Source organism: Sphaerodactylus townsendi, linkage group LG02 (assembly GCF_021028975.2).
Source record: "Sphaerodactylus townsendi isolate TG3544 linkage group LG02, MPM_Stown_v2.3, whole genome shotgun sequence".
NCBI classification, from domain to species: Eukaryota; Metazoa; Chordata; class Lepidosauria; order Squamata; family Sphaerodactylidae; genus Sphaerodactylus; species Sphaerodactylus townsendi.
Window position 1 is genome coordinate 162634582 of NC_059426.1, and position 19975 is coordinate 162654556.

General features: G+C 46.0%; 1 protein-coding gene across 1 annotated transcript in view; it reads left to right on the top strand.

Moving 5' to 3' along the window:
* TRAF3 (TNF receptor associated factor 3) overlaps nt 1–7897 on the top strand; it is a 121016-nt gene extending 113119 nt beyond the window's left edge. Inside the window, exon 13 of the mRNA XM_048484639.1 lies at nt 4186–7897. Within this exon, the coding sequence (XP_048340596.1) occupies nt 4186–4757 (572 nt within the window). The 3' untranslated portion in view covers nt 4758–7897. The remainder of the gene's footprint in view (nt 1–4185) is intronic.
* The last annotated feature ends 12078 nt before the right edge of the window (nt 7898–19975 follow it).

Below are 19975 nucleotides of genomic sequence, written 5' to 3' on the forward strand. Positions count from 1 at the left end.
CCCCCCCCACCCCCCCCCCCCCCCACCCCCCCCCCCCCCCACCCCCCCCCCCCCCCACCCCCCCCCCCCCCCACCCCCCCCCCCCCCCACCCCCCCCCCCCCCCACCCCCCCCCCCCCCCACCCCCCCCCCCCCCCACCCCCCCCCCCCCCCACCCCCCCCCCCCCCCACCCCCCCCCCCCCCCACCCCCCCCCCCCCCCACCCCCCCCCCCCCCCACCCCCCCCCCCCCCCACCCCCCCCCCCCCCCACCCCCCCCCCCCCCCACCCCCCCCCCCCCCCACCCCCCCCCCCCCCCACCCCCCCCCCCCCCCACCCCCCCCCCCCCCCACCCCCCCCCCCCCCCACCCCCCCCCCCCCCCACCCCCCCCCCCCCCCACCCCCCCCCCCCCCCACCCCCCCCCCCCCCCACCCCCCCCCCCCCCCACCCCCCCCCCCCCCCACCCCCCCCCCCCCCCACCCCCCCCCCCCCCCACCCCCCCCCCCCCCCACCCCCCCCCCCCCCCACCCCCCCCCCCCCCCACCCCCCCCCCCCCCCACCCCCCCCCCCCCCCACCCCCCCCCCCCCCCACCCCCCCCCCCCCCCACCCCCCCCCCCCCCCACCCCCCCCCCCCCCCACCCCCCCCCCCCCCCACCCCCCCCCCCCCCCACCCCCCCCCCCCCCCACCCCCCCCCCCCCCCACCCCCCCCCCCCCCCACCCCCCCCCCCCCCCACCCCCCCCCCCCCCCACCCCCCCCCCCCCCCACCCCCCCCCCCCCCCACCCCCCCCCCCCCCCACCCCCCCCCCCCCCCACCCCCCCCCCCCCCCACCCCCCCCCCCCCCCACCCCCCCCCCCCCCCACCCCCCCCCCCCCCCACCCCCCCCCCCCCCCACCCCCCCCCCCCCCCACCCCCCCCCCCCCCCACCCCCCCCCCCCCCCACCCCCCCCCCCCCCCACCCCCCCCCCCCCCCACCCCCCCCCCCCCCCACCCCCCCCCCCCCCCACCCCCCCCCCCCCCCACCCCCCCCCCCCCCCACCCCCCCCCCCCCCCACCCCCCCCCCCCCCCACCCCCCCCCCCCCCCACCCCCCCCCCCCCCCACCCCCCCCCCCCCCCACCCCCCCCCCCCCCCACCCCCCCCCCCCCCCACCCCCCCCCCCCCCCACCCCCCCCCCCCCCCACCCCCCCCCCCCCCCACCCCCCCCCCCCCCCACCCCCCCCCCCCCCCACCCCCCCCCCCCCCCACCCCCCCCCCCCCCCACCCCCCCCCCCCCCCACCCCCCCCCCCCCCCACCCCCCCCCCCCCCCACCCCCCCCCCCCCCCACCCCCCCCCCCCCCCACCCCCCCCCCCCCCCCCCCCCCCCCCCCCCCACCCCCCCCCCCCGCCTCCCCCCCCCCCCCCCCCCCCCCCCCCCCCCCTACTCCAAAAATAAGCCCTACTGGTAGTTACAGATCAGGATGGTGTGATCCAGCAGGTGTTCCCTGCCAATGAGGATGCAGCTTGCATCACACATGACAGGGAAGCATCGGGGCTGCCGAGAGCCCGCCTTAATGAATTGTGAAGGTACTGTATTTGGTGCCATGGTGCAGCCGTAAACTGTTTAGCACACAGCAACACAAACAGTTATTCACAAATAAAGGCAGAATCTGGGCCCATAACCTGTTGAAGCAGCGGATTTACTCGGAGTAGACCACCTTGCAGGACGCAATGTAGACAAGAACTGACAGACACACAGTCACCAGTACAGTTCTATTTATTGCTATCTACTGACAAAGTTCTTCGCCAGACCACAGGTGTTTTCAGGCACCCATCACTCTGTTGTCTGTGCTATCTATATGCAAATGTGATACCAATCAGGTGCCCTTACTTTATCAGGTTTTGCACACGGTACATGTTGTGCACTCAGTCCTAAATTGCACACGGCACCTGCTAGAAGGAGGGTCCAGCTGTCATTTAGATTTTGCTCATCTAAACACATGTTCTGACAGTATTTCCCCTAAAATAAGTCCTACCCCGAAAATAAGCCCTATAAGTGCAAAATAAGTGCAAAAATTAATCTAAGACCCTGTCTTATTTTGGGGAAAACACAGTAGACAAATTGAAAATGAGTCCAATCTAATCTTTCAGGAGTCAGAGGACTGTGAAAAATGTGGAATGGGGATAGGTGTCAGTTTCCCCGTTCAGACAGTAACTCACTTGATGGGTTCAAGAATTTTATTGAAGACATGGGAGAAAGAGCAGAGTGAGACAGTTCTGGCAAAAGGGCGCCAAAACTGTTGATAATATGTTGTAGCAAATCACCACCTCCACATGTGAACCAAGGCAGCAGAAAGAGTCCAGCCTGAGAGCTCATCCCAGCCGCAGAGCTCCAAGGCCGGAGCAACAGATAAGTGGCACCTGCAAAAGACTAAGCGTTCCCCAGCCATTCTCCCCTCCCAGCTAATGGCAATCCTGACAATAGGTCACTAGACTAGTTATCATCTGGAAGGCATACAGTACTCCTCAAGTTATGATGAACTAATATTTGCCATGGGTGAGCTGGAAGAAACGAGAATGGCCTTTGGAGGTGGATTCTATGTAAACTGCGCACAGCCTCTGCAGGTTCAGATTTCCAACTTGTATCCTTCTACACAACTATGTGCCACCAGATCAAAGAGATTCCCGAGTGGAAGAGACAGTGTGGATTTCCCTATGGTTTGAAAAGGACTTTCAACTTCAAGTTACCCGTGTCTGTTAGGAGATCTCCTTGCAAGGCGTCTTGGTGAGGTGCAATTCACATGTACTATCGAAGGCTTTCATGACCAGAATCAACTGGCTGTTTTCCAGGCTGCATGGCCGGGGTCTGATAGTCAACCATAGATGCAGACGAAACGTTAGGAGCAGAAACTACCAGACCACAGCCACACAGTCCAGAAAACAACAGCTAGCATAATTCACATGTTGGCAAAAATTCTATAGTGACAGTAAGCTTATGAGTGCTGGGGTTGGTGGATGTTTTAGATCCATGAGAACAAATCCATGAAAAAGACTAATACAGGGATAAAGATTTATATGTAGTGATCAAGGTGTCGAGCTCAGGTTCAAATCCCCGCTTCCACCATGAAAGCTTGCTGAGTGATCTTGGGCCAGTCACACACTCTTAGCCCTGAATATTTTTTTGTCTGTTGAAGATCTAATCTGTCCCTCTGAACAGAATTCCCACGTCCTTTGGAAACTTAGAATTCTAGAGTTTGACTTGGGTTTTTTTTGGAGGAGCACATAGTTGCAAAAATAAGTGAAAGGTTAAAATGGGAAGAGTGAGTCTTCATTGTAATCTAAACACAACAGATTAATGGCCAAGTATGCTTTTTTCAAACATACATATTTTTCAAACATTTTTCAAACATACAGATTAATGGCCAAGTATGCTTTTTTCAAACATACATATTTTGAGTCTATTTTTTGTACTTTAGTTAGTTGTCACGATGTCACAGGGGCTGGGTTGTTAATGGGATGCTATGCTATGCCAAGCTATGTCTGCTGTTATGCTGTGTTTCTCTCCTCTCCTTATCTGTAACCTTGGAAGAATTGTTGGAAGAATTGTTTCAGTCAATCCTGGTCTGTTTGGTTTCACACATCGGGGAGAAAACACTGTTCTATATTATCAACTGTTCTGAGGGATTGTCTCAGAACAGGCTTTTGCTTTTTACCCGTCATCAGCAATAAAACCTTTGAACTTTCAAGTGCTTCATTGTCTATGCAGGGGAATTCTGACATTAGTTTTAATTCCCTGTAGGCTTTATAGGTTATGGTGTAGACCAGGGGTCTGCAACCTGTGGCTCTCCAGATGTTCATGGACTACATGCTGGCAGGGGCTGATGGGATTTGTAGTCCATAAACATCTGGAGAGCCTCAGGTTGCAGACTCCTGGTGTAGACATTAGTCTTACTCTTGGAGTAAATGCTTGTTGAGCAATAACATGTGAATGCTGAAATCCGCGATTTATCCTTTTGTGTATTATAGGGTTCTTGTTCGATGTTCAGTGCCCATAAGTGGAGAAAAGGCAGCCCTTGGGGGAACCAGCCTTTAGGAACAATCCTAAATAGATCTATTCATAAGTAAAACCCATTTTATTCAGTGGGGCTTACTCCCAGAAAAGTATTTCTAGGATTCCAATGCTTGTATTTTGTAATATATCTTGGGTTTCCCCTCTCTTTCTTCTAGGTTTGCTAGAATCACAGCTATCTCGGCACGATCAAATGCTGAGTGTTCATGACATCCGACTAGCCGACATGGATCTCCGGTTTCAAGTTCTGGAAACTGCCAGTTACAATGGAATATTAATTTGGAAAATTCGAGATTACAAACGTCGGAAGCAAGAGGCAGTGATGGGGAAGACTTTGTCCTTATACAGTCAACCTTTTTATACAGGATACTTTGGCTATAAGATGTGTGCCAGAGTTTACCTCAATGGTGACGGAATGGGCAAAGGGACGCACTTGTCCTTGTTCTTTGTCATAATGCGGGGGGAATACGATGCATTGCTTCCGTGGCCGTTCAAGCAGAAAGTCACCCTTATGCTAATGGATCAAGGAACTTCTCGACGTCATCTAGGAGATGCCTTCAAACCAGACCCAAACAGCAGTAGTTTCAAGAAACCCACCGGAGAAATGAATATTGCTTCTGGCTGCCCTGTCTTTGTTGCACAGACTGTTCTAGAAAACGGAACCTATATTAAAGATGATACTATTTTTATTAAAGTCATAGTGGATACTTCGGATCTCCCAGACCCCTGACGTATGGCACTGAGGTCAATTCAGCAGAAGAAAACTCCATTGGGGGCTCTTTTTTATATCAGTCTGTCTTCAACAAGAGGTCCCTAAAGCTCAGAGGGATCCCCATGTGTTAACGGAAGGAAGAGATGGGAGGCATCACTTGCGTAGGGTCCAATGGCAAACCGTAGCAACCCATTAAAGAAATCATACCATGGTATATTTTCTAACTAAAACTTAGTAGGAACACTTAAAGTTCTGACTTGATCTTCATGAGGATAAAGATGACATCAGAAAAGCTTTTTTCTTAATATATTGGTGATCTAATCAGTTGGAAGGAAAAACAAAAACATCAGACTTTTCTTCCTTTTTGACTAGAAAACAAACGCCGAAGTTTATACGTGGGTTAGCTAGAAACTGTCAGCATGTTAAGTTAAAAACAAAAAAACGAAGACGAAATTATGAAGTAATGTTGCAGTTAAGATATTATTACTTTGAAAATCTAAAGTGCAATCTTGTCTGAAATATAGTATACTGTCTATTTTTAAGGCCTCACCTGGTCTCTGTTTTAAAATAATTACTTTGCCAGAAGACCTCGACAGACTGTCCAGATCTTCTAGAAAGTGTCTAAATCAGAGTCATATTTTTGTTTAGAGTTCTATTAATTGCTACAGAAAAAAAAACATTTTATTTTAAAACTGTTGATAGACTGATATTTCTTGGAAGAAAAAAAAGATCAAATACAGGTTATCACTTGTGATATGAAAAAGAAACTATTCAACTACTGCTGTTATTTCTCTTTAGAAATGTAAACCTACAATATATGTCGTAGTTAATGACACTATTTCAAAATTGAGGAAAAATAATCACTCATGGATGCTGTGCATCATTTATCAGATTTATAATTTTCACCCTAAAATAGGGCATTTGTTGAACTTTGGAGTTCTAAACGGAATCCTGTATGTTTTTAAAGTTCTGCCTCATGCGCTCAGACCAAGCTCTGTAAAGTGTGTATATATATAATATCTATTTTTTTGCTAAAGCATAAATGTGCAACATATTTTTGGTGTTTGAGAAGAGGCGTTAGTGCTGAGGAATACTTGTATGGGAAAACCTGCTGAAGCGTCCTCTCTACTTGGCAATTAAGTCTATCGGAACAGAGGATATCCGTTAGGAGAAAGCAGTGTCTTAATGGAAAGACGGTGGCTTGCATGCTTCCATGTGCCTTAGCTGTCACGTGCTGCTTTATAGCTCATAGCTTTGTATTTTCAGATTTTAATTTCAAGATAACCCGACAGTCATTTTAACTGGACTTTAGGCGTAGCGTGCTGACTGGTGTGTGCAGCCCATCAACCTTTTGCAGCATGTGGAAAAAACAACAACCCTGTGATTCTGGCTTACCAGAGATTCCACTGACTCAGTGTCATGGAGTATGTATTTATTCAGGTGCTATATTTTGCTTATGAGGCTCCTATGGAGCTGGGGTTTCTGGCAGCGCCCCCTGTTTCTAATTCAGCAGAAGATCTACGGCTCAGCTCCATGCTTCTGGGCGGCCAGTGACAGAGGCTAACATCATTCCAAATTGGCTCAGTTCGGGATTGTGAGGGGATATATAATCAGTACATTCGTGGGGGTTATTTTCTGACAGATTGACACGTGTTCCTGCAGGGAAATCCACAGGACCCTCTTGTTATAAATGACTACCTGAGCTTTACTAGAAAGCATTTTCCAGCCTTTGAATCATGCTGATTGCGACTCACAGAACTTACCGACTTCTGTTTTAATAGTCCCTTGTGCGACTCGTAAGTCTAATGGCATAACTTGGACTTGTACACCAACCATGTGGGTGCTGCTTTATTGCATGGGTGATGTGTAACAACAGAGTGCTCCCCCTAGACTGAGTTGACATGCACAATGAAAGAAAAAGAATTGTGTGCTCTTGTGTTCTCTGGCTAGTCATGTTTCATCTGCCAAGTTTTCCCCATAGGACTTTGGTGTTGATTGCCGGGGTTTGTGTCTAGGGCTCAGTTGGAATGTTCATGTCTTTTAGTTAAGTTTCCTTGCTCTTGCCATTGTCTTTTATGGCTGTGCCTTCCCACACAGTGCCTGCCAGAAGTATTTTTCTGTTAATAAATATACCAGTTGCATGCTGAGTTGTCCTCATGGGTTTTCCAGGCACCTGCTTGAATACTGCCTGCTTTTTTGGCAGCCAAAGCATCCAGTAGCAACACGTCTTCCTCTTCTTGCCTTCCATTGTCCAGGTACTGTATCCTCTCTTATGGTACTTAGCTGTCAATTGGTACAAATCATCGCTAAGAAGGCAGAATTCTGGCTGTGATAACAGCAAGGAGGACTTCCTGCCAAAGACGACACAAGGTGCAGTGTTACGCAGGCTGATGTAAACCCATCAACCTTCTACTTTGGGGGGGGGGGGAAGAGTTAACTCAGCTTGTGATACTCATAGTCATGACTGTAGGCAGCTGAGCTTTTGTATATGCATTACAGAATTTTACTGAAAACAGGATTCCCTAGTGGAAATGTCCAAAGGGCTCACTTACCCATTGCTACTGCATATTTTCATGAAACTGTTTCAAAGTGCGAACAATTTATGTCCTGTTTGAATATGATACTTCTTGAAAATAATTATTCCAATCCCAGGCCCTTTGCAACGCAGCGTTTTCTTAAAAGTAGGTTTTACTTCAAAATCCTAGCAAATATGAATAGAATGAAAGCTGACAGACACCCAGGGGTTCCTGGACAGACACCCTAGACAGTGTTGACCCAGGGACATTGTAGTGGGTTGTGTCCTGCTGACTGGCATCATTAAGGGTGGTGTATTGCATTGGCATAGGGCATGTTCCTTTGGCTTGAGATATTTGCTTGGGTGGAATACAACTTGCAGTGGTGAATCGTCCTGAATTGCACGAGGGGGTGGGAAATACAACCCAATTCTTCCCTGTTTGCAAAATTGGCTGATAAGAATTCTGACTTACAAATTCCACCAGTGAACAGTTTCCATCTGTTTACTGTTAGTAGTAAAGTTTTTGTTCTCTAATAAAAACTAAGGCCCCTGTTTTTCCAAAGCCTAACATTAGTGAGACCATATTATAATTGAGAGCAGTGCATTTTTAGTAAAACAGCTGTAAACGAAGACTAAACAAGGCCTAAAGCCGTGGTGGCGAACCTTTGGCACTCCAGATGTTATGGACTACAATTCCCATCATCCCCTGCCAGCATGGCCAATTGGGGGGCTGATGGGAATTGTGGTCCATAACATCTGGAGTGCCAAAGGTTCGCCACCACTGGCCTAAAGTGTTAATTGAATTAAATCAGTGGTCACATCAGAAGTGTGGCTTTCTAATGAACAGCTGATCTCTATAGGAAAGCATTAATTTGTTAGTAGTCGGTATACATGTATATGTTCTTTCCAGTCCTATATGTGTGTGCTGCGAAGACAGTCTTACTGTTAATTGGGAATTACTCCCAGGTAAGTGTTCTTACGGTGGCAACTTCACAGTGCAATCTTCTCATTTCTTACTTAGCAGTATGTCAAACAGTCTTTGAAAAGACTTCTTCCCAAGTAACACGGCATACTGGCTGTTATGGGTTTTCTAGGTTGTGTGGCCGTGGTCTGGTAGACCACAGCCTGGACAGCCCCCAACAGCCAGTTGATACCCGCCTTCAATGGTAACAGTGCACAGAATTGCATTCTTGGTCACTTGAAGTAGTGGATCTGCCCAGTTAAATTAGTTTTAGCACTTCCAACCCATAGTAGAGTACTTTAACTAAGGCCCCTTCCGCACATGCAGAATAATGCACTTTCAATCCACTTTGCAGTTGGATTTTACTGTGCAAAATAGCAAAATCCACTTGCAAACAATTGTGAAAGTGGATTGAAAGTGCATTATTCTGTGTGTGCGGAAGGGGCCTATCTGTGCGTTTGCTGATGACTCCAAAACCTAAGCTTCCTATTCAAAGTTCTTTATATTCATTTCTAAGCACAGCTTTAAGAATTTTCTACAGATGTTCTTAGAGAAGAGTAAGCCTGCCACTTAGGTGGTGTGTTTTGTCTGTCTTCCACCCTCAGAGAGCAGCACAACTTCAGCGTCTCACACTTAAGAAACCCTTAAGATGAGAAATAAGCTCACTTGGGTACACAGTTCTCTTTTGGATAAAGAGAAAGGAGGAGAGGAGTGAGCAATCTTGGCTCTCGTGGTTCCAAGGAACAGTGTAATAGCTGAATACAAGACAAACGTAGGTCTTCCTTGTCCAGGCGTCTGTACGTCTTGTTACATTCAGCTTGAACTGTGTGAATATAGCCACCTCTGGTTCTTGCTGTATTCCCCTAAAGGGTTTACTGTTGACTCAGCAAACCAGTCAGTAGCTGGCTAAATTGTATTCCCCTTGAGCCACTCAGCACTGATCTGAGGTAAATTTGCGGCCTAGGCTAAGCTCTCTGTCAAGACTGGCACAGTTTATAGCCTTGACGGAGACTCTGTTCTCTGTCTTAAAGGTGTTGCCGTGAGAGCCCAGGGCCTGTGAGAAGACTGACTTGCATAGCTTGATTTCCTGGCACAAGCCATTTATTTTCAGTCATATCTTTTTATAAATTCATATTCATGTATTTCATCATATTTTGGGATAGGATGGATGCATGACCCCAGTTTAAGAAACAAACAACACCATGCATTCAGATAAAGGGAACTTTGCCTGATACAGATTAAGAGTTGCACAAAAGTTACATGAATGACAGCTTATGACTTCCCTTTGCTTCAATTATTGTCACTTATTTACTTTTGCAGCCCATCTCCAAAGTTCAGAGGCATAACAAGGTATCTAAAAAGTTTCATTAATAAAATAGGCTTAACAAATATTCAAACTGTATTCCACCTCATCTCACCGCAATCTGGTATGCCAAAACCAAAACCAGCACAAATAAACAGCTCTTAAAATACCTTTGGAAAATGGCCAGATTTGGGGTTTTATTTTATCTCCCACTTTCTTGTCCCTGTTTCCTCTCCCACTCTTTCTGTCGGTCCCCCACCCCGAGCTCAACTGGGTGGTGATCATAAACTAAAAGTACCGGTACACTTTTGCTAGGCCTTGGTTCATGGTGTGAAATAAAGGCAGGAGGCTTTATATTAGTAGTTCTGTTTCAGCTTGCTTTCAAGACAAATTCAGAGAGGACCCAAAGGTGCTACTGAAAATCCCACTCTCCCCCCATCAGAGATTTGTGAAGTAAATTTGTTAGAGGCCTTAAACAGGGGCTGTTTTGGGATTCTGTTCTACCAACCCCCCTGAAATTCCTGGGTTGCAATGATATTTCATCTTCATGTTGCTTTCCAGGTTCATCAGATTTGGTTTCAAAGTATAATTCCGATCACTGGTCTTTGAGCACCTCTGACCAAAGGCACAACGCCAGCTCAGCTGCCGTTGCATTTCCTCGCTCTAGGTGTCAAAGTAGATTTAGCATGTTCGTTTCACAAAGCACTTTAGTCTGCCCCAAGTTAAACATAAGTCTCAAATCCAAACAGGATTAAACTGTTCCAGTGCCTAAAGATCAATATGTGATCCTTCTGCATGACTGTATGAGCTTTGCCTCTCTGCTAATTTCATTTCAGCTACTGTCTGTTTCTTCAAAAAAAAAAAGCGCGGATGGTTGATATGCAGTGCCAAAAGTCTGTGGTCTAAAAACTTTCATGGTTGTTGTGGAGAAAGCTGGATGAGTGGTGGCTTTGTAAGCAATGGAATGTAATAGATACCTTTTAACTTGTAAAGGGGAGATGTGCTGTAATTCCCTTTTTAGAAAATTGGGTTTCCCTGTCTCTTGGGAAGACAAAACTTGAACATTCAGAATGTTTATATTGTGCCTGGCCCAATCCCATGTGAATTCTAAGTAGAGATTTTAGTTTTAATGCTCCGCCCTACAAATGTCGGGGGTTGTATTTTTTCAAAATGCAGTTTGGCCCACGTAAAAAAAAAGGAGAGTGATTGGTAATGAGCATTTAAAACCTCACCTGTTCGTATTTCTTATCAATCTAAACAGGCATTGCCACTGATAAATCAGCCTCTTGGAATATTGATTGGTGCATACCCGGGCTGGCAAACAGTGGAGTCTCCAGGAGTATTTCTATACCTCTATTTCTACACCAGCGTGGTGTAGAAGTTAAGAGCAGATGCATTCTAATCTGGAGGAACTGGGTTTGATTCCCCGCTCTGCCACTTGAGCTGTGGGAGCTTACCTGGGGAACCAGTTTAGCTTGTGTGCTCCAACACATGCCAGCTGGGTGACCTTGGGCTAGTCACAGTTCTTCGGAGCTCTCAGCCCCACCCACCTCACAGGGTGTTTGTTGTTGGGGAGGGAGGGAAAGGAGATTGTAAGCCCCTTTGAGTCTCCTCGCAGGAGAGAAAGGGGGGATATTCTTCTTGGTAAATTTACAAAAAGTTCTGGAAACTCCTGTAGTCTCGATGCCTTCCTGTAAGCAAACTATGCAAACATATAAATAGGTGGTAGGTCTTTTTTTAAACAAGAGTTTTGATTATGGTATTAGCAAATTAGTTTTGATTATATGGACTTAATGATTTGGCCTGTTTTTTTCAAAACGAGTTTTAATGATGGTATTAGCAAATTTGTTTTTTATTATGGACTTAAAAATTTCGCCTGCACCTGCCTGATCTCCCCCCCCCCCCATCACTCTTTTTTCCTCACTCAGAAGCTGACCCTATAAAACCCAAACTTCTCATTAAATCCCAGGGGTTACATGAACTGCAGAAAGAATTGCTTACATGCATAAGAATGTTATTTTTTAAAAAAAGTTATCCTACCAACCCCAGAAGAGGTTTGAGCCACCTGGGAAGATGACACATAAAATAAACTATCAAAAAGGCATAGGCGGTGCATGCGCAATCTCACAAATCATGGCCTTCGTTAGCTACAAATTCTGAGCTCTCTTGTTTAAAGAAACAAAATAGAAGCTTTACATTGAATGCTTGTCACTAATTGGAGTGGTACAATTACCCCATCCCCCTTTCTGAGAAGGGAAGGGATTCCTTTTAAAAAGCTGCCTTTTAATTGTGTTGGCAATGAAAGCTCATCAGATGTAAAAATTTTTTAGCTTTGCTTGGTCTGAAGTAGCCGCTTGCCACTCCTTTGAAACTCATATATGTACTCATCCTTATAGTGCCATAGGAGATGGTGTCTTTCAGGGCTAGATAGAGAATGTAAAAATGGGCAGATCATAATAGACCAGGGGTAGGGAACCTGCGGCTCTCCAGATGTTCAGGAACTACAATTCCCATCAGCCCCTGCCAGCATGGCCAATTGGCCATGCTGACAGGGGCTGCTGGGAATTGTAGTTCCTGAACATCTGGAGAGCCGCAGGTTCCCTACCCCTGTAATAGACAATGGAGGGGAGAAAATATGTAGATTGTCAGAAAGCATGCGAATGTCTACCAGCTTCCACAGATGACCTTGTTCAATACTTTCACTGTTATCCAAAAAATAGTTACAATAGCCAGTGAATCTGTGACTTCAAAACAGTTAACACTTGGTGCTTGGTGCGTCTTTTGTCTGCACCACTTTACAAATATCAGTCAAGCCTCAAAACCAGGATTGCTTATTTCTGTGGAAACTGAGAATGAATGTTACATGGAGCAATTACCCGTGTTGGTGCTACATATAGGATACACGGGCTTTTGCTTCCACGTTCTGTTTTCAGGCCACTGAAGCTTTGATCTTTACCACACAAGGAAGAGGGACAAAGGAGAACTCCCTTAACTGATTGTCGAGCCTACAACTGTAATGTGTTTGGGACACCTTTGTGATAACTGCGTTATAGCTGTCCCTCTCTGGGACTGATGGAACTAATGGGAAATTCAACAGGCATATCCTTGTCTGCAACCAACAATGAAGATAACTTGTGTCTCAATTTTATAGGGTCTTTAATAACAGCAATTAAAAAAATTATAGGGGGGGGTGGGGGTTGTTGTTTTAGAGGTTTTAAGTTTTTAAGGGCTTTATTGGACAAGGAGAACTTAAAAATATTTTTAAGCGCATGACTTAATTCTGGTTCTGCCAACTTTTGCACTGTGAACATTTTAATTACATGTTTTAAACAAAAAATAACTTGAGGGCTGAACTGTTTGACTTCCTGCCTTTTAATCCAAGGGGCACTCCTGACACAATTTCTTGCATCTGTGGCATGGTTCTTGAACTGGCTCCCAAAGGATCCATTTCATCTGGGATCCCCTACAAATATTTTACACAAATGGGTCTGTGGTTGCCTTATGTGAACTGCTGAGTCTGAAGTTTCAGTCTTAGCAGACGGGATTATCTTCAAGCAGCTTGAGAGTGATTTAAGCCATTCTGCCAATATGATTTTCATGTATCCTTTCAGGAGTGATCTCACAGGTGCAAAATATTACCCTGGGAGTGGCCCCTTCGTCTTTGTTAAGACCAGTGCTAGGTGGAAGAAAAAACAGTTGCGTGCGTTTGGATGTAGACTACGAGCATCTGTTTGAAACCGTGATAAAATGGGATCTATTTAATCCTAAGTGATCTGCTAGTATACCTGCAAGATTATGTAGCTTTTTGTCTTCCAGTTCGCGATAGATATTCTTACGCCCAGATGCTAAATATTTATTTGCAGCTCTGGCAGAACTTCCCTGTTAATGACTTGCTGGAAGAGGAATTTGGTACACTCTTTTCCAAGTACTGGTTTGCATTGTGTATCAAGGCTTAGGGCTGGGCAGTTAATGTCTTATTAGGTGCTCCCCCCCGCCCCTTGCTGAATTTAGTTGCTTTGTAATTCCTGCTGACGTTTTATAGATGTGTTGCTGAAATCCGAATCCCAGGTCTGAACATATACCATAAAGTGTCTGACATTCAGATCTGGATTTTCCCCAGCTATGCTGATTTAGATTGATCCACCCAGGGGCTTATCCCTCGAAATAAAACTCTCCTTTCAATTGCTAGTTTTCGGGGGGGGGGGGGGGGTCTAGTCTCTTAACAATGCCAGGGTAGTCACCAGAGTGGCTTGGTAAAACTGGTTTTTTAAAGATGAACCAGCATAGCCATCACGAAGGGTCTCCTTCCCTGCAGAGAGTATCCCGAGCTTTAAATTGTGCTCTTGCTTGCGAGCAAAGGGATGCATTTTCCAACAACGACCTGTTCTCCTGGCAGAGAGCTGAATTTTTGGTACTTGCAGAATGGTGGGAATTCAGGCTTCTGCCTTTACCGAGCATTCAAATCCTCCACATAGTGTTACTTTTCATGTAGCTCTTTAGAATGTATATCTTCTGAAATTTTTGTAAGAATATAGGCTAAAATGTAAGGTGTTTTTTTTTTTTTACTATGGTCCAAACACTCCAGTGATATAGGGATTAAAAGGGGACGTTAGGGACACCCCCATGTTGAAGTGATGGACTCTTGAGTCCATTTCTTCTGTAGGACAAGTAGGATAACCGTTAACATCCATAAAATGCCATTAATTAAATGAGCTGGGAAAAAAAAAGTCATCCTTTTCCAAGAAGAGAAATATCTGTTGAAAATACATCAGTAACTGTGTACAAAATCAGTCTGTATAAAAACTTGTGTGACTTTTTTATTTCGTATTCTTTGGTAAAAGGTACCTTGGTTGTGTTCAGTTTTCTGATCCAGAAACAAAGACCAAAGAAGGCCAACCTCATTTGATTGTGTATATTCTGCCTGTCTTAATTATTGAATAGCTATAAAGGATACAGTGCAAGTTAGTGAATCTGGTAATCAATTTTTTTGTACATTTTTTTTTCTTAAGGAAAGGAAACTTTAACGGTGTATAATTTATTGCTCAGCAATACCCATGTTGTTAATAAAGATTAGCAACGTGTCCTAATTATTATATGTTGTTCTTCAGTTTGTTGTATTGTTATTTGGTATTTATTTGTGTTTGAAGGTCTTGCTGTGTCTTGTGTTTTGATGCTAATAAACGAGGACATTGTGTAGAATGCAAAACTTTGAAATGCTGAACTGTATTAAAGGAAAGACAAATAAACCTAAGTAGGAAGTCATATTTTTAAATAAATGGCCTTCTGTCTTAATTTTATCGTATGGCGTTCACTGACAAAGTGCGTGCTAGTTTTCTACTCTGTTACGTGGTTTTAGGAATATCGTTTGATTATAATATCCCTCATATAGATTTAAGAAGTCCTGTGGTACAGAGTGGTAAACTGCGGTACTGCAGTCAAAACTCTGGTGTTCAATCCCAACAGATCTCTGCTCACAACCTTTTCAGTCCTTTTTAAAGTCAATTTCAGATAGCTGTCTCAGTTAACTAGCCTTCCATCCAGTGGTGGGCTCCAAAAATTTTAGTAACAGGTTCCCATGGTGGTGGGATTCAAACTGTGGCGTAGCGCCAATGGGGCTGGGCGGGGCACGGTGGGGGTGTGGCCAGGCATTCCTGGGGCGGGGCATTCCTGGGCGGGGCTGTGGCAAGGACGCAGCCGCTGCGCCGGTCCTTGGGCAGGAAACAAATGCACGCAGGCACAGGCTGCCACGTACGCCGGTGAACCTCCTGCTAGACTGCTTCAAGTTCTGCGCACTACTGCTGAGAGGAGAGGCGTAACTAAGGCAAAAATCACGTGGCAAAATCACCAATTAGTAACCCCCTCTCGGCACACACAAATAATTAGTAACCCCTCGGGAACCTGTGAGAACCTGCTGGATCCCACCTTTGCTTCCATCCTTACAAGGTCAGTAAAATGAGTACCCAGCTTGCTGTGGTTAAAGTGTAGATGATTGGGGAAGGCAATGACAAACTACCCCATAAATATAGTCTGCCTAGTAAACATTGTGACATGATGTCACACCATGGGTCAGTAATCACCTGATGCTTACACCTTTACCTTTCAAGTACAAACTTATTAATTTAGAAACAGTGGAGTCTGCTAACTAGCAAATGGTATAGAAATTCCTTGCTATCCTCATTTCACTGCAGCTCCAAATGGTCTCTAAAATGCTGCCACCAGGGACAGGAGACACCAGAAACAGCACAGCACGGGTCTTGCGGGATTGGTCCAGTCATTATCTAACTCACTTCACAGGCTTGTTTTGAGGGAAATAGTATTCATTGGATTTGCTGCAGATGGGCAACAAAAACTGTGATGTCTCAAAGTACATCTCAGATACATGCTACAATCTCTTGTTCCAAGTAATTTTGTTTTGGAACTGAAGAATAAAGGAAGAACAACTAACTTTAAAGGAGTGTGAGGTTTAGGTTAAACATTAAGGGGGAAAGCCTTACATCTTTAGCGTTAGCTTCACCTGCTAATGTGCGGAATTTCCTTCCTTAGATGTTTCCAAGATGGTGCCAGGTAAGGAATCAGAAACTTTAAATCTTAATTTAAAGTTGGTTTGGGTCAGGGGAATGGGTCGGGCAGTTAATGTACATCCATCCCAATTCTACTTCTTCGTACACCATCCTGCGCAAGCAATAGGTTGTCAAAATATTCTTTCGTAAGAAGCTTCTAGAACCTTTGCTCACTTACTCGCAGTGCAGTGCTGTGCGGTGTTACTCTGGCTGAAGTCCATTGAAACTAATGGGCTTAGATAGCCCTAATTGTGGAAGATTTCACTGAATTTGTGGTTAAAGGACTGCTTTTGGTAGACTTCATATCAGCAGAATGGAAATGTGGATACTCATAGCATGATGGCTTAGAGCTGACTTGGGCCTTAAAAGTGATGCTTTTGGTCAGCATTCCTGAAAATACAGGTTGTGGAGTTTCTAGTAGTCACATTTTCCATGTCTGAAGGAGCTAATCTTGCCAGTGGCGTCACGACATCCTAGCACTTCACTCTGTGAAGTTTTGTGGAAAGTTTCATGAACCCATAGCTTAAAAGAGGAGGTGAAATCAACTAGAGAGCCTGAAATTATGCCTAAGAGACTATTATACTTTTTATCCATGCTTGTTTCTTAAATCTTAAGCTGCTATCTATTTTTTAATATATTCTTGTATAATTAAAAACCACAAAAAGGCAGAATTCAGTGGAACCTCGGTTTTCGCTGGTAATCCGTCTGGTGACGCTCGTCGAAAGCAGTGAAAACCGAAGCTACGCCGTTTGCACATGCGCTACGCAAACAGCGTAGCAAATTTACGCAAAAAGCGTAAATTTACGCAAACAGTGTAGCCGAAAACGGAGGCACCCGGCGAAAACCGAGGCAAAAAAACAGCCGGGGGCAAACGGCGAGAACCGGAACTGGTGAAAACCGAAAGCAACGATTTCCAAGATTCCACTGTACTTCAGAGCCTCGTTTTTCTTCTGTAGAAGAATAATCCTGTTAATAACTTCTTCTCCCTTTTATGGTAAAGGCTGCCAACTGGAGTAGCTTCCTGGATCATTATCTTCTTACATTCTGGTCTGTCTTGCCTTCCTGAAAAGGTGCCTGTGACAGGAAGGCATAACTATCTGTGTTAAGTCTTGAAACTGATCCCTCAATCAAATTCCAGGAAGCACACTTGCACTTAACATGTTTGTAGCATTGGGATACTGACCTCCATTTTGAACATAAAGCTTGCTTTGTGTTTTAATAAGAACCTTGGCCTCTGCATGATTAATTCTGAATAGAATTTAGTAGGGAATGATTGCTCAGTCAAATATCAAAAGGACATCTATGCGCTTCACAGATAAGGTTGAAATAAGATTGTTTCTCATGAACGTGACATTCGCATTCTATTCAAGAAGATTGAAAGAGAAGGAATTACAATGCGAATTCCTTGAAAACGATGCTAGTGCCATTTTCTCCCCTCCCCCAGTTTATTGTATGTGCTCTTAAGATTGAAATGAAAACAATATCACAAATAAAACCTTTAGGGATTTGTTTCCGCACACTTAACAGGGCTGACCATATGAAGTTACATAGGAGCAGCAGTGGCGTAGGAGGTTAAGAGCTCGTGTATCTAATCTGGAGGAACCGGGTTTGATTCCCCGCTCTGCCGCCTGAGCTGTGGAGGCTTATCTGGGAAATTCAGGTTAGGCTGTACACTCCCACACACGCCAGCTGGGTGACCTTGGGCTAGTCACAGCTTCTCGGAGCTCTCTCAGCCCCACCCACCTCACAGGGTGTTTGTTGTGAGGGGGGAAGGGCAAGGAGATTGTAAGCCCCTTTGAGTCTCCTGCAGGAGAGAAAGGGGGGATATAAATCCAAACTCTTCTTCTTCTTCTTCTTCCTAAGGGACACTGAAAGGCTGTTTTACTTGTTCCTCCCAATATAGTACTTTTTATTATTGCAGGCAGGAACATTTTTGTCCTTGCTGTTTAGAAGGTGAAGCCAAAAATGAATTTACCTTTCAAAATGTATGTTCCCTCTGCCATCTGTTTTCATCTATTCGTTTATGCGGAAAGTGCTGGAGATTATTTCCCCTCCTCTAGAAAGAGGAGGGGGGACAGTATTTGCTGAAAAAATATTACTTTAGATTGGGGTCGGCAACCTGCGGCTCTCCAGATGTTCATGCACTACAATTCCCATCAGCCCCTGCCAGCAATTAGTCAGGGAGATTTGAAGACGAGTACCAAGTATTTAAGTAGTGTTGGAGAATCTGTCAGGCCCCTAAACTTGATGAATTAAGAACACGCCAGCTGGATCAGACCAGAGTCCATCTAGTGACTCCATCTAGTCCATCATTCTGCTACTTGCAGTGGCCCACCAGGTGCCTTTGGGAGCTCACGTACAGGATGTGAAAGCAATGGCCTTCTGCTGCTCCTCCTCCTGAGCACCTGGTCTGCTCCTGCACCTGCTGACCCTGAGCACCTGGTCTGCTAAGGCATTTGCAATCTGAGATCAAGGAGGATCAAGATTGCTAGCCATAGATCGACTTCTCCATAAATCTGTCCAAGCCCTTTTTAAAGTTAGTGGCCATCACCACCTCCTGTGGCAGCATATTCCAAACACCAATCACATGTTGTGTGAAGAAGTGTTTCCTTTTATTAGTCCTAATTCTTCCCCCCAGCATTTTCAATGAATTATTATTAATTATTATTAACATTGTTGTAAAATTCAATTTAGAGCACTGGGGGGAAAAAACTATGAAAACTGGTCTGAGGCAGGGCATGCCATAATGAAGAAAGCAGTTACAAAGTAGAGGACATTGCATTAAAAAGGGAGGTGTTGTCTGCGATAAACTGTGCCACTTAGACTACATCGTCACCCTTAGGGTACCCAGGTTCATGTTGAGAAAGTCCCGGAGAGTTGGGGTGGAGCCTGCGGAGGACAGAGACCTCAGTGGGGTGCTTTGCCATAAAGTCCACCCTCCAAAGCAGCCATTTTTTTTCCCAAGGGAGCTGATCTTGGTAGTCTGGAGATCAGCTGTAATTCTGGGGATCCTCCAAATAGGGGTCCTACCTGGAGGCTTGCAATCAGAAATGATCCCCTGTGGTGTTCCATAAGACTTTCCTGTGGTGTTCCATAGGACTTTCCATAAGACTTACCCTTGTCTGAGGTAAAAGTTGGTGGGAATTCATGAGGCAGTGTTCACAGATGCTTCTCCAAGTTATTGTCCCAGGCTTCAAGAGGTGAGGTGAGTACTACCTCTACAGACCACTTGTAGGAAACCAAAATGTTCTTATTCTAGAAGGCCCTTCAAACCGACCAATCGGTCATAGTCGGCTGTGTCATGTCCTTTATTAATTGTGTTTTTGTTCTGTCCTCTGTGTTTCTTATGACACTCTTTTAGATGAGCTGGAATGTTTTTTAATCATTTTCAGCCTGCTTTGATGGTTTATGCATATCATGAGCTGCTTTAGGGGATCAAAAAAACAGGCATAGAAATCAAAGGAAAAACTGAACTCACCCACCAGAAGGGAAAAGAGGAATCCCTGTTTATAAGTATGTTTGTACCGGTATCTGAGTCTTCTGTTCCCATTTCTTTTTAAAGTTGGGATGGTGGAAAGTAACATCGAATTATTTTGCAAATGGCTCAGTGGTGGGATCCAAAAATTTTAGTAACAGGTTCCCATGGTAGTGGGATTCAAACTGTGGCGTAGCGCCAATGGGGCTGGGCGGGGCACGACGGGGGCATGGCCGGGCATTACAGGGGCGGGGCATTCCTGGGCGAGGCTATGGCAAGGACGCAGCCGCTGCGCTGGTCCTTGGGCGGGAAACAACTGCTTCAAGTTCTGCGCGCTACTGCTGAGAGGAGGGGCGTAACTAAGGCAAAAATCACGTGGCAAAATCACCAATTAGTAACCCCCTCTCGGCACACACAAATAA